We start from the raw sequence: 13,807 nt of genomic DNA, 5'->3' as shown, positions 1-13,807 counted from the left end.
CCCAGGCAGCACAGCCACAGGGCAGCAGCTGGTCCCTGATCCTTAAGTGGCAGCACAAGGCAGGACATAGTGTGGTATTTGCCAGTTACATCCACACCAAATCCTTCTGTGTAACAGGAAATTCTCAAAGCTGCTGAGCATCAAACAGGGAGAAGGGGCTGCTGCACAGGGAACTGAGCTTAGGGTCCTCGTGGGGAGTGTTAAAGGAATTAAGGGATAAAATCAGACAGCACAGGCTGCTGCTTCTTCTTTAAAAAATAAAGTGTTAAGCCCAAAGCTGGCAAGAGAAATGGATGGGAGAGGAGAGGCAATGAGGAGAAATCACCCAGAACCAAGCACTGGAATGGAGAGGATAATCCAGGAAAAATGCAGCATGGGTTGCTCTGGAGGAAGGAACCAGGAAGAAAGGTGGAAGAGGAGGAAGGGATAAAGGGGACAAAGGTGGACCTGTAGGAGCAAAGAAGATGCACAAACCCCCCCAGCATTAAAAGAACAGCAGGACAAATTCAGGGCTCACACTTTTTCAGCTGGCTTTCACAAAATGCTGCCTGTTCCCAGTGCCATTAGTGCCACAACCCCAGGCACAGCCATGCTGATCTGCTGCAAGCAGAGAGCAGCAGGAGCATTTCTGGGATTTAAAAAGCATAGAGGAAAAGAGAGGCTTTTGGCAAACTGGCACTTCAGAGTAAGGAGTAAGGGGAAATCCCTATACAAAGGCTCAGTGGCAAAAGGGGTATTCTCTAGGGTCCCCTAAGATACTGCCCTTGCCATTTACACTCCTGAGTCTCTCTCAGTTTACCATGGCAAACTATGAGCAGCAGTGAGGCAGAGTGCATGCAAGCTTCCAGGGACCAGCAGAACTCCCCACTCATGCTTTCCAGCTCAGCCTCTACAAGGAGTTGCAATTTCTCCCAGTTTTCACTTGCTTTTATGCCAGAGCTCAGAGAAATCCCATTGATGAAAGCTAATGAAAGAGCCTTCTTTTAACTAAGGCACTCAGTTCCAAAAACCAACTGAAAAAGGTGAGGAATTAAAAACAACAGTTTTTTAGAAGCCACACACGCAAAACAAAAGTGAAGTGAAAGTTAAGAAGCAAAGCCAGAAATGCAATAATTAAAAAAGGGGAGAACTTTGGTGCTTCCATGAAACTTGAACCTTTCTCCCCTAGTTTAAGATGCCAGACTGTCCTTTCTGTGCAGAGTAAGGTCAGAAACCCATTGCAGATAGAGGACACAACACTCACTACACCACAGAAGCAAATCCATATAATGAAATCATCACATAGGCACATGCACTATAAAAAAATTACACCTCCAGATAAATTTAGGTGATGCCACAGACCCATGAATAAAAGGTGTGACTACATACACTGGCACTGTATTGAACCTCTTGACATTTATACAATTGTAATGTTACAGACTCAAATCCAAAAGTAATTTATATTTCTAAATATAAATTATATGCAACCACAGCTCCTCAATGTTTTTATCAAAATGATTCAGATTCAAAGCCTTAACAGGCAAGAAAACCTGATGAAAAAGAAGTTTCTCAACAGACACTTCTTAGCAATGTTTATCTTTCCATAACAGGTGGTACAATGGGAAAGCTGCCATCCTGTTGCTGGGCTTGACCCAGCTCTTCACCCTCATATCAGGACAATGCCTGAGGAGACTCCAGGCCTGATTCTTCAAGACAAGCAAATTTAATTTATCTTCTCAAAATTTCCATCTTTAAAATTCTCTGCAGGATTGTTTGCTAGAAGACACCTTCTCTTTCATGCTTCAGGGACAATTTAGAAATACTGAAATAAGATTTGCTGGCTGCACCTCAGCTAATTCTCCCAGGAATCCCTACACACATCAGGAACTAGATAAGCAGGATTTCCTAAGGCAGACCATGCTGGCCTAACTCAAGTCCTGTGCTTCAGTTAGAACACAGGTGTGACCACAATGAACACATCAGAAAATCCCTCCTACAGCCTTCAGGGAGATGTAGCACCATGTTCCAGGTGATGGAATGAGCTACAGGTCTCAGCTGCTAAAGCTCAGGTGTGCAAAGTCACTGGGGTGAAGGTGGGGCACACAAACACATGCTGGCTGCCACAGCAGCTCACTGGGCTGTCACTGAGTACAGGTGTCAGCAATGAAACACCAAGTTTGCCTGGAAACTTACCCGGACTCCCTTGTCACCAGGTAGGCCTTGTAAACCCTGAAATGCATCAACACAGAAAGAAACATTTCAAAACAAGCAGATTTCACCACGTTCCCACTAAAGAGAGGAATGTGTGCTCAGGGTTTTGGTGGTTTTTTCCATTTGTACCAATGGCTATGTCAAAAATAAAGACAATTTTTCTAACTGGCAACCTCCACCTCCAGCAGTAAGACCACCACTACCTACCCTATGGACTTCAGATGAGAAACAAATCAGTTATGAGCATGAAAGCCACTCCATGACTGCATTAGACCACAGCACCAAGGCTGGCTCCATTTTGCCAAAAGCAATCCCAGACAGTGGAATTAACCTCACTGAAGGCAGCTTTTGTCCCTTTTGCAATGACAACTCAGGGCTCTCAGCCAGGAGGCAGGCACCCAGGCTGTGCAAGGTAAAGGAGCTGCTCAAAAGCAGCACTTTGGACTAAGAGACACATCCTGGGAGTCCCACACAGCTTCTTTAGGCAGTTTAAGGACCATGGTGAATTAACAATTTCTTTTCAGCCTCCTTCACATCACTTTGTGTCTGCTCTGAAGCTACTCAGCTTTTTCTGTCCCTCCCATAGTGAACAAAGCCTTGTAACTTGAGTTACACCTAACCCAGCTGTGCCTGCAAACACTATCACAGCAGCACCTTCAGCTGTCAAGCACAGCAAGGAAACAAGCTCTGGAGGTAAATCCCAAGGATTTCCATACTCACAGGAAGCCCTGCTGGCCCCATTGGTCCTGCAACTCCAGGATCTCCTTTACTGCCCTGAAATGGATACAAAAGAGTAGAAACTGTTCACATTCCTAGTCAGTACAAACAGGCAGCGGAGCACCACAGAAGAAAAAGCAAAGGATGCATTTCAAAGCACCTGCAAACCCCCAAGGATGAGATACTCAAGCACCAAAGAGGCTCAGCTGAGGCTCTTCTATGAGGAAGAAGAGGGCAATTCCAGCTCTGGAAAAGCCTAGAGCTCCTCTGTCCCTCAGAGCTGTTTTATCTTCAGAGAAGTTACAGAGCATCTGTCAGTTCTGAAGAAAACTCACCCTCTCTCCTTTTGGTCCTGCTGGTCCCGAAGCCCCAATTGGTCCTGGAATACCCTGCAGTTGTAGGAAGGAAAACACATCAGGACACTTTTATTCCAGGGCCTCCTTAAAGCCAGGAGACACTGCTGCTCCCTTAGGAAAAGGACAGGCTGGTGGAGGAAGGCACCTAGCACCACTACAGCTTTCAGTGTTGGTGGAGATGGACTGGTAGTTGGCAAGGCAATTTGAAGAACGTGGGAACTGTTCTGTTGGATCACACCAGCACCACTTACAGAGCCTCATTTTTAATTCTGAAGCTCTCTCCTGACAATTATTTCAGCAGGCATTTCTACCAGCTCCACAAACAGGAATCCCTTCTTTCTAGGCTATACCAGACAAGGCTGAAAGCTGTAGCAGAATAAAGGCCATTTACACACATGATAAACAATCTGCTTTTCTTTTTGATTATTTCCCTATTTTCTCTACCCCCTCCTGGAGTCAGTGTAGTTGAGGAGATGGGAAGTGTTGGGTCAGTGGTTCATGCAAGCTGACAGAGCCCCAGCTGCAGAGCTGAATGCAGGTGTGTACAGGCTCAGGTGTGAGCTGGGAGGGGCATCCTCCAGTCCCTCTGCTCCTCCTTTGCCATTCCTGTCACTCCACCAGGCTCCCAGTCATGCTGACAGGATAACCCAGTGTTTTCCCTAAGCCTCTGACACAGAGTCCATCTCCCACCAGCACACCAAAGCTCCCTGCTGGTGCTCCTGAGACTCACCTGGCCTCTGGGAAATCAATCAAAGTGACCTTTAATGTTGGCTGCAATACCCCTCTGGCTAGGAACAGGACTCCAGCACCTCCAACTCAGACTCCTTGAACCACATGGGTATGGGTCTACAATTCCCTCAAGGAGCCTCAATAAAGGAACACTTCTGAGGCACACTGCCTGACTCCTAGGAAGAACCAAGGAGAAAACTTCCCAAACGGGAGAGACTTTTTCTAAAAGCCTTAAAGCAAAGGGTCTTGTACATTTTATTGTCAGTCTGCAATGCTTAGTCACTAAAGTAACCCCTCTGATGAGAGCAGGACAGCTCATGTGGATCAGGAGAGCTTTTCAGAGAAGTCAAGATCCACAGAACACAAGGTGAGGAGTAGCTCATGCAGCACACAACTTCAGTGTGGAGAAGGAAGAGAGAAAAATCAGGCTCTCCTTAGACCCATGCAATCATGGACATCTTCACTGCCTTCACTTATGCACCATTTACTGCTAAGGAATACACTGAAATTATGCCCTGCACATCTATAAAATTGGATCTACAGTTTCCCCAAACAAGTGACTCTATAAGCTGCCACTCAGATTCTCTTAAGAAGTCAGAGCAGCTGAAATTATCCCCAGCTACACTGAGGAGGAGAAATTGCTTTTTGTTTTTAAATAGCCAAATGGATTGGACATGGGTGATCTGTGATTTCCCAAGAGGGATTAAAAATATTTGGCTGTTACTTAACAGCTGTTACCCAAGAATAGCAGAGTGGTTTGCAGAACCAGGTTGGCATTACTTACAATCATAGAATGGTTTGGGGTTGGTGGGGCCCTTAAACATCATCTCTCCAACCCCTTCCCATGAACAGAGACACCTTCCACTAGACCAGGCTGCTCCAAGCCTTGAACACTTCCAGGGGAGGGCCAGCCACAGCTTCTCTGGGCAATCTGTGCCAGTACCTCACAGTAAAGAACTTGTTCCTAATATCCAACCTAAACCTCCTGAATCTTTCCTTTTGAAGCCATTCCCCCTTGTGCTGTGACCACAGATGCTGCTGATGAGTCCCTCTCCGGTCTCCTGGAGAATGACAGGTTGGAGACCCTCCAGGATAAGGAGGACAGGAGAACAGAGCATCATGGAATCATGCAGAGGTTTCATTCCTCTTGTTACTGAGACACAGAGGAACAAGTAGGCTGTGATCCCTGATCCCAGCATCCAGACTGGTAGCATCAAAGACAATAAGTGTGTGATATCACTCCTCATTTTAAGTTTAACCCCCTCCCAAGCCTGCTTTGGTAAAAGTAAGATTATTCCTCATATAAACAAGACTTGGGTGGAAGACACAACACGAGTGACAATACTGGGGAGGACAAACAGGGGGTAACAGAGAAGTGGAACTCACCGCTGGTCCAGGCCTGCCGTCTAAACCTGAAGCACCCTGAACAGGCAGGGAGGGGTCACAAAAACAAGGCAGAGGAGAGGGGAGGGGAGAGGTGAGTAAAGCAGTGACTTGAGACAAACATATGCTTGCAATTAACAAAAATTAAGATCTCAAGGACAGGTGATGGCACTTACAAGCAAACCAACAAAAACACAGAAACACTGAATACATATAACTTTGACCTGCAACTTTCTCTCTTTGCTTTCTCAAAATCCTCTTAAGAGTGCAAATTTCCCTCACTCAATGCCACCAGGAAACTCCTGGGGAAGCAGTTGTTCTGTGACAGGTGGTGAAAAGGACAATGTGACAGTGGAGCTGGAATCTGCATTGCCTCTGTGGCAGGCTGGGCAACACAGGTGAGACACAAGGCTCAGAGGCCACTGCTCACCAAGGCATTTACAGGCAGTGCAGAACCATCAGCTGTTCAAGTAGCTACCAAGAAACCCAGGGCCTGTGGTGCCCACTAGGTCAGCTGCAGACTTGCTCCACTCCCCATGCAGTTGTTTGGGGGCTTATGAAACAGGTGGCTCATCTCCCTCTGTCACCAGTGCAGATTTACACCAGACTGAGATCAAGTGGCCCTTTGCTGTCTGTTCAGCTCCTGCCCTGGATCTCCTCATCCACAAGACCTATCAGTGATTCTGCCCAAGGCCCATCAAGCCCAGTGGCTTGTCTCAGACAGTGCCTGGGAGGGAAACTGTGGTAGCATATAAGTACCAAACACTGAGTTTTCCTCCACCTGAGAATTACAAGCTCCTCACCCTGTCAGCCAAGGCTGCTGCAGATAATCAGGACTGGAATTCCAGCATGAGGTCAAGCCCCAAGTCAGAGGAAAAGGCAGCAGATCCAGCTTCAGGATTTTACAGCCTGAAATATTTCAGAACCTGCTTGGCACTGCATTTAGTTTGACAGGCTGAAGATACACTGGATCAGGCATGGAAAAGCTTATAGAGAAAGTTCAATGGCTCTGAAGAAGGATACAAGTTCCACAGTAACTGATCTAACTGGCCAGCCAATATTGCTGATCCCAACAAAACATTCCTAAGAGGACCCTTCTGAGCCAGTCTTCCCACCTCCCACAGCTCAGGAAGAGTGATGGGAAAAGCCAAGGGACCTTTGGACCCCCATGGGGCTCACTGCTGCAGGAGAAGCAGCTAGGACATTCGCTGCCACAAGGATGAGATGTTGGGATAATTGCTGGGGCACCTCCTGCTTGGGCTGTCACAAGGATCTCCTTCCCCTGTCTGGATACCCCACAGGCTCGAGGGAAGAACCATGTACACAGAAAACTTCCATTGGCATTTCTCAGGGGACTGGCTTCTAACTTCTCACTGCTTCACTGAGGCACAATCCCTGGCCTTTGAGCCTTCCAAAGGCTCCCCTTTCCCCCCACTGCCCTGCCTGGAGCCCCAGGAATGTACTCAGGCTGGGCTCATTTGAGAGCCTGGACTTCAAGGGGATTCATTCAAGCTCTAGAAGGGAACCACTGCTCTGCACAACTGTAGGGGGAAAACATTTTACAAACAAAGACACACATTTCAGCCAAAGTCAGGGACAAGGGATCTGGGTGGTCAAACACAGGACAACAAGCCACACAGCACATGAGATGCACTCTGCAGTGTTTGCTCCAGGCAGAACATTTGGGGAAGGGAGAAGATCTACTGTGCCACCAGTGCTTTTTATGATGAGAGAACCTGGGGGCTGGTGGAACAACTGGGTGGGACTAAGTTAGCACCCAGTAACTTAGTAACCAGTTAACCAGTAACAAACCATCGTCAGGTTTGTACCTAAAGCTCCTGCAACCCCTCTATACTACACCATGCCCCAGTACCTCCTGCTAAGCCAAGCAGTGCTCTAACACCAGGCTACTGGAACTGAGCTCACACACAGCAGGGACAAGCTGGGCCAGGGGGAGCACTGATCCCATGGCAGAAGGGACAGGAATGTTCCAGCTTTCAAAGAAGCTGGGTGCACTTAGAACAGCCATGCTTTGTACAAAGCTTAGCCCAGGAGACAAATGGCTGGGGAAGGTTTTTCTCTTTCCACATCTCTGACTTATGTTTCTCATCTTGCCCAGAAGAGCAGAGAACCTCCAGGAAAGCTACTGCTTGTTTTTCCCAGTCCTGCCAGAAGCAGGAGGAAATAAAGTGATCACTTATCTATTGAACAGATCTACAAGCTGAAGGCACAGCACAGAAATTGAGACTTTGGGTTGAAAAAGCAAAGGCACAGTTATTTATAGACCATCTCTTTCTCTGACTTTACATAGCAAATCCCCACGTGCCTCTCTCCTATTGAGGGATCCTTTTACAGCTGCTATGAAATTTGGCTCACCAAGTGCTGCTTGCTTCCTGGATACTTACGGGTAATCCCAGTGGCCCTCTGTCTCCTTTTTCACCCTGGGCACCCTTCTCTCCTTTCACTCCATCAATCCCTGCTTCCCCCTAAAGGAAGGATGGAGCAGAAAATAAACCCACCATAACAGCACTTATATAACAAACATTCCTCCCCTCAGAGAGCAGAGGGAAGGTAAGAGCAGCAGAGCAAGGCTTTAGCCCAATTCTCAGCCTAACCTGAAGAAAAGCACTGCCACTCAAATTAGCCCTCTGTGAGCACCTGTTTTAACTCAGTGGCAATCAGAGGAGACTCAGGCCCTGAGATAAAGATGTTCAGAGGAGAGCTGAGCTCACTCCAGTGCTGCTCTCCCTGCTGTTGTTGCTGTACATATATTTATATATCAATATAAATAACCAGAAGTTATCTGATACAGTGGGTTTACATTTTAAGACGTGGATCCACCGGAAGTGAATGACAGGTGTCTACAAGCCTTGAAGAAAAATCACACAGAAATAATTTTTGGAGATGCTAAGGCATCTGTTTCAACATTTCAGAAAAAAACAATTTCAGCATTCTTTTCCCAACTGTATATTTAAAATTCTCTATTGTAAACTATAAAGCAATGTTTGAAAAAATACCCCTTTTACTTAAATTCAAAATGTAACCCAAAACTGTTTTCCTAATCATTGCTGTTCACAAGGCTTTTTAAAACACACCCATCCCTTTTAGTGCCCAAACAATGCTGGTGGCCAAATACTAAAATTAATTAAAATTAAGACACTTGGCACATTTTCCAATCTTTGTCCAGGATGTCACCAGAAATAGGCAGCTCTCCTTGAACATTTCCACTCCCCTATTTTTTGTGTAGGAAACAGTTTTACAGTGGGCAAGGCAATGGTGCAGGCTGAGCATTTAGATGGAGAATAGAAAGATTCTCACCACCAAGGATGGTGAGGTTCCTGAGTGCTTTACAGCAGAATATACAGGGTAATTTTAAGACTAATTTTTAGCTAGAGCTCAGTTCCTTAGGACTGTGTGGCAGACTATTCATCCCACTGTACAGACCTCCACCCTCCAGACAGAGATTTCAGCTGTGTTCTCATGGGCAGAATTCCACAGACCAGTAAATTCCCACTTCTCTGGGTGAAAACTGGAGGGAATGACCATTTTTCTGGGACCTAAAATGAGAGCTGCTAGTCCATTTCCTACAAGAAAATATCCAGAAGGATTTATCCTCTTACCAAGATGGAAGAAAACTACCACCTGAACTACAAATATGTTACTGAAGGGAATTCTAGCACCTGGGACAACTTTTGTTACATTTCAGTATGTAATACTTTGTACCCTTACCTTGGGTCCTGGGACACCCTGAAGGCCCTGAATTTGGGAGGAGAGACAAGATATAAGTCATGTTTCAGGATGGGTTTTAAGCTCAGGTCTCCCAGTGAAGCATGCAGTACACAGGTTTTGCTCTGTGGGGCAGGAACCCTCAGCCCCAAAGCCTCTTTATTTGTGCAAGGGGCACCTCAAGTACTGTTCTCATCCCTAACCAGGAGCCTCTTGCCAAGCACACCCTGGCAGGGGGCCAGGAGTGCTGTTAAAACAATTTTTGCAGTTGATCCCTTTAATCCCATCCATCCCATCTCACTAGTGTCTTTCCTTTCATCTCCAGCTACCAAAACCTTCTTTCTTTGCCCTGCCAGCCCAGAGCTACCCTGGGGGTGGGTTTGGAAGTGACACTAAGCATGTTCCCATTTCAATGAAGTGGTTCTGGCTGTCTCTACACAGAACCCTCCCCAGGCACTGCTCTAATCCCATTCCCTTTGCTCCTCAGGTGAGTGACTCAAACTTACTGGAGGTCCTGGAGGGCCCTGGGGTCCAGGGGGCCCAGACACCTGCAAAGCAACACAAGAGAAGTCACCATCAATGTGCTGCCCTCACGGGCAAAGTGGGGCTGCTCAGAGGGGGACAGGACACAGGGTGCAGCAGGGCTCCTCTGCCAGCCTGGGAAATCTGGATTCCACCTAAGGACTGTGTTAGGAAGCAGCAGCAATCCAGGACTGAGGGGCTGGGAAGCAGCAGCAGGACTCAGGAGAGGGTTATGCAAAAGGTGCCAATCTTTAAGGGGAGGGAAAGCAGGGAGGTTTTTTTCCACTATTCCACCACCATTCCTACAAGGAGGCATAGGCTTGGCATGGTCATATTTTCTGAAAAATCCCTTTGCCCAGGAGTCTTCTCCTGGGAAGCTGAGAAGCCTCAGTAAAAAAAAAAAAAAACAAAAAAAAAAACCAATATTATCTCATTAGCTTCTCCTGTGTTTTGCTGCTTTGGAATGTGGTCTGGAGATTGCTTATCCAACATGTGAATTGTTTTTACTTAATGACCAATCACAGTCTGGCTGTGTCAGACTCTGAGGAGAGAGTCACAAGTTTTCATTATTACCTTTTAGCCTCTGTCTGTATCCTTTCTCTATTCTTCAATACAGTTTAGTATAGCATTCTTTAATATAATATAGATCATAAAATAATAAATTAGCCTTCTAAAAACATAAAGTCAGATTCATCTTTCCTTCCCATGATGGGGGACCCCAAAAACACCTCATAGGGTCAAAAAGCAAAAGATATTAAAGAAGGTGTCTGGCTCCACACGTGCCAATAGCCTGTGGGACTTCTTGCTTCAGAGCACTCCAAAGCTAGGGGTGAGCTTTGAGGGAAGAACAGGCAAATTCAAGAACACCAAAATCTTTTGGGCAAAAAAAACCCAAAACTTGTGTATATATACACATGCAAATAATTGCCAGGACATCATTTACTGCATTTACATATTGACTGAGGGCTGTGAGCCTGATTGTTCTCGTGTCAGGGAAAGGAGCCATCAGGAGCCAGAGGTGGCTGGTGCAGCACCACAGCATGAGGCTTGCTGTCCTCAGCCAAGGGTTGTCACCAGAGGGGGGTGTGCCAGTTTCCAGCAGCACTGCTTCCAGATCACCCCTCCCCTGCTGCTGAGATCCCAAAGGAACATGGGAGCAGTGACCTACTGGTGTCACTGTCATATTTTCTGAAAAATCCCTTTGCCAGGATTTCTTCTCCTGGGAAGCTGAGAAGCCTCAGAGAAGAATGAAAACAATAATTATCTGAATTGCTGCTCCTCTGTTTTGCTGCTTTGGAATGTGGTTGGACATTGTTTACCAACAGGTGGTTGTTTGATTGGCTTGATGTGAATTGTTTTTACTTAATGATCAATCGTGGTCCAACTGTGTCAGGACTGAGGAGTCAGCCACGAGTTTTTAATTAGTATCTTGTAAAGCCTTCTGATGTATCCTTTCTCTATTCTTTAGGATAGCATTCTATAATATAATATAAGTACATAAAATAATAAATTAACCTTCTAAAAACAGAGTCAAATTCATCAATTCCACCTTTGTCTTGGGAACCCCAAAAAATGCCACATACCAGCCCTCCTGGATTCCCTTTGTGTCTGTGCTCCCCAGCTCCCCTTCCCTCCCTGGACACAGCAGCAGAGCCCATCCCCACTGGCTGTGCTCTGGAGCTCCACCAAAGCTGCCTGTGAGCCCCCCATGTGCTGGCAGCAGCAATTCCCCCAGGAGAAGTGGGAACAGGCCATGTGTTTCACATTCCCTGCATGCTGCTGGAGGTCTGAGGGACATTCTGTGGCACCCAACAAAGGGGGAGGCCTCTGAGGCTCCCAGGATATTCAGCACTTTGGGAAATGAGCCCTCATATGCTGCTCTGTGCTATTTTCTCTTTACCAAGCAAAGAGCAGCCTTTTCTTTCCCATTCTTACTGTCAATCCTGGAAGTCCAATGGGCCCTGGCAATCCTGATGGTCCTGGTATCCCTTGGTCACCTTGTTCGCCCTTCTCTCCAGTGGGGCCATCCAGACCCTACAGATCAAGAAAGATTTGTGGAGTTTTGCACAGCTAAGTCAGGCAGACATATAACATATCAGTCTAAGAGCCAAGATTGGCTCTGGTCATCCCAGGAGTACCCTGAAAACCTTGGAAATCTACCAGGTATCCAGGGAAATGCAGGAATTCACTAGCATTGAAAGCAGAGGGGCAAATGGCTGAACATCCTCCTGTCACTGTGGAGGTACCAGCCCCCAGAGTAGGGATGGGGTGCTGCTTTCCTGCCTCCAAGTTCTGCTCAGGGTCATGCACTTTGCTGGAGTCTGTGCTAGCAATCATTCCCCACAGGCAGCTGTTGAGACAGCAGGAGTTTCATCCTGGCAATCCCACAGAGAGGCAGGAAGTTATTGCACAAACCCCCTGAGCAGTGCTGGGGACACAGGAGCTGTGACAGACCGAAGCTGGGAGGCTGGGCACTGTGCCCCAGTTAGTGGCTGGGTTGTGAGGGGTTCCCCCATGCAGCTGCCCTGCCAGGAGGAGGTGTGCTGGTGCCTCAGCCTCCTGGCTCACACTCACACCTGCTCAGTGCCAGCAAAACACCAGGCAGCAAGCTGGGCTGGGGACACGGGGCAGGGCGGGCACCTGGGGACAGCCACTCCAGCAAGAGGACAACACATGTGCCAAGAAGCCAGGATCTCCTGTATTTGGCATTGACACAGCAGCACCCACCTGGCAGGGATACTTCACTCACCGGGGAGCCTGCTTGTCCTGGATCTCCCTTCTCACCCTTCTCTCCTCTGCCCCCAGCATGGCCTGGTTCTCCCTTCATCCCAGCAGGTCCATCCTTCCCTGGCAGGCCCTGAGGCCCAGGAGGGCCCATTTCTCCAGGCTTGCCACGTGGTCCCTAAATGAAATTCACACAACAAACAACTTACAGATGGAGCAAGGCTCAGAGCCTCTTGTTCTGCTCATCCTTTACTTCCCAGCTATGCCCTTGGGACACAGGACAAAGCAGCACTGCCATGACAAATGTCAGGACACTGACAAACCATTAATGCTCCTTCTTGTGAAGCAAAGTACTTTTTTTTTCCTTGTGGGATGTCAGTGCCAGAGATGACCCAGGTAAGGTCCCTGAGGGAAGAGCATGATGCTTTACCTTTTCTCCATCGTGGCCTGGAGGACCTGGCAAGCCAATTTCACCCTGAAACACAGAATTGTTACTTTGGCACTTTGAAAGTAGCTACTCTGACTCCTTCTGTGGGGCACTGTGATGAAAAAGGGCAGGCAGTGCAGAAATACTCTGCATGGACTACTCACACAGAAAAAAAGTAGGAAAAATCCAATTTTTTTTCCCTGTAATCACCAAAAATAAAGCATGGAAACCCCAGGGTTTTTCTGCAGTCATAGAATTAAAAAAGAAATTAAAAAAACCCCATGGAAACCCCTGTTGAAACATTACATCATGTGAGTGCCTGAGCATTTTCCCAATCTTGTTGATCCTGACTGCCAGCTCCCAGTGCAGTCATGCAGTCCCCAACCAACACAATCCCACAGTTTGGTTCCCACAAGCTGCTTCCTGAAGGGGGGGACAAGTACAAAGCATCCTTCATCTTTCAGATTAGGCATTATCATTGTGGGAAAAGAGATTTTCAGGATATTGTGTGTGAGGAGGAGTGGCAGAGGACAGCAGGACAGTCTGACAGTGCTGGATAGGAAATACTGGACACTGGGAAGAGCTGGGGGTGGGAATTCTGCCTGGGCCACTCCTCTGAGATCTGCAAGTGCTGAACTGGGACAATACCTTCTGTCCTGGTGGCCCTGGAGGTCCAGCCACACCTGGACGTCCTGGGGGTCCCTAGATAAAGAAAAAATTATTTTCATATTTGTATTTTTGTGGTTTGCAACCAAACACCTCTCCTAAGTTTAAGGGGCAATCACAGAGGAATATTCCAAGGGATTCCTAAAATCATATTTTGCATGGAAGATGAGCAATGGAGAGCCCTGAGAGCTGCTCTTCCCTGCTCCTTCTGAGCAGCATGTATGACCTCTTAAAGCAGAGAGATGAAAGCCCTGATTAGAATTCAAGGGCCAAGATCAGAAGGCAAGATGAGCTCTTCTTTCAGCTGTCAGCTGCCCCAGCTTTAGCTCCCAATTGCAAAGGCCAAGTGTTTTAGCTGCACCTAAAT

The 13,807-nt window shown here is 47.2% G+C and overlaps 1 protein-coding gene across 8 annotated transcripts in view; it reads right to left on the bottom strand.

The window, feature by feature from the left end:
* COL13A1 (collagen type XIII alpha 1 chain) overlaps positions 1–13,807 on the bottom strand; it is a 61,913-nt gene that overhangs the window by 8,698 nt on the left and 39,408 nt on the right. For 6 of the 8 annotated variants that reach the window (XM_050976086.1, XM_050976090.1, XM_050976089.1 and 3 more), the window contains 11 exons: positions 13,423–13,476; positions 12,778–12,822; positions 12,373–12,525; positions 11,559–11,657; positions 9,608–9,649; positions 9,105–9,131; positions 7,781–7,861; positions 5,379–5,414; positions 3,243–3,296; positions 2,911–2,964; positions 2,173–2,208 (listed from right to left, as the gene is read on the bottom strand). In XM_050976086.1, coding sequence (XP_050832043.1) covers positions 2,173–2,208; positions 2,911–2,964; positions 3,243–3,296; positions 5,379–5,414; positions 7,781–7,861; positions 9,105–9,131; positions 9,608–9,649; positions 11,559–11,657; positions 12,373–12,525; positions 12,778–12,822; positions 13,423–13,476 — 681 coding nt within the window. The remainder of the gene's footprint in view (positions 1–2,172; positions 2,209–2,910; positions 2,965–3,242; positions 3,297–5,378; positions 5,415–7,780; positions 7,862–9,104; positions 9,132–9,607; positions 9,650–11,558; positions 11,658–12,372; positions 12,526–12,777; positions 12,823–13,422; positions 13,477–13,807) is intronic. The other 2 variants (XM_050976088.1, XM_050976091.1) reach the window with 2 other exon arrangements.

Source organism: Serinus canaria, chromosome 6, assembly GCF_022539315.1.
Source record: "Serinus canaria isolate serCan28SL12 chromosome 6, serCan2020, whole genome shotgun sequence".
In the NCBI taxonomy this organism is placed as follows: Eukaryota; Metazoa; Chordata; class Aves; order Passeriformes; family Fringillidae; genus Serinus; species Serinus canaria.
This window is presented reverse-complemented; position numbering and strand designations above follow the sequence as displayed.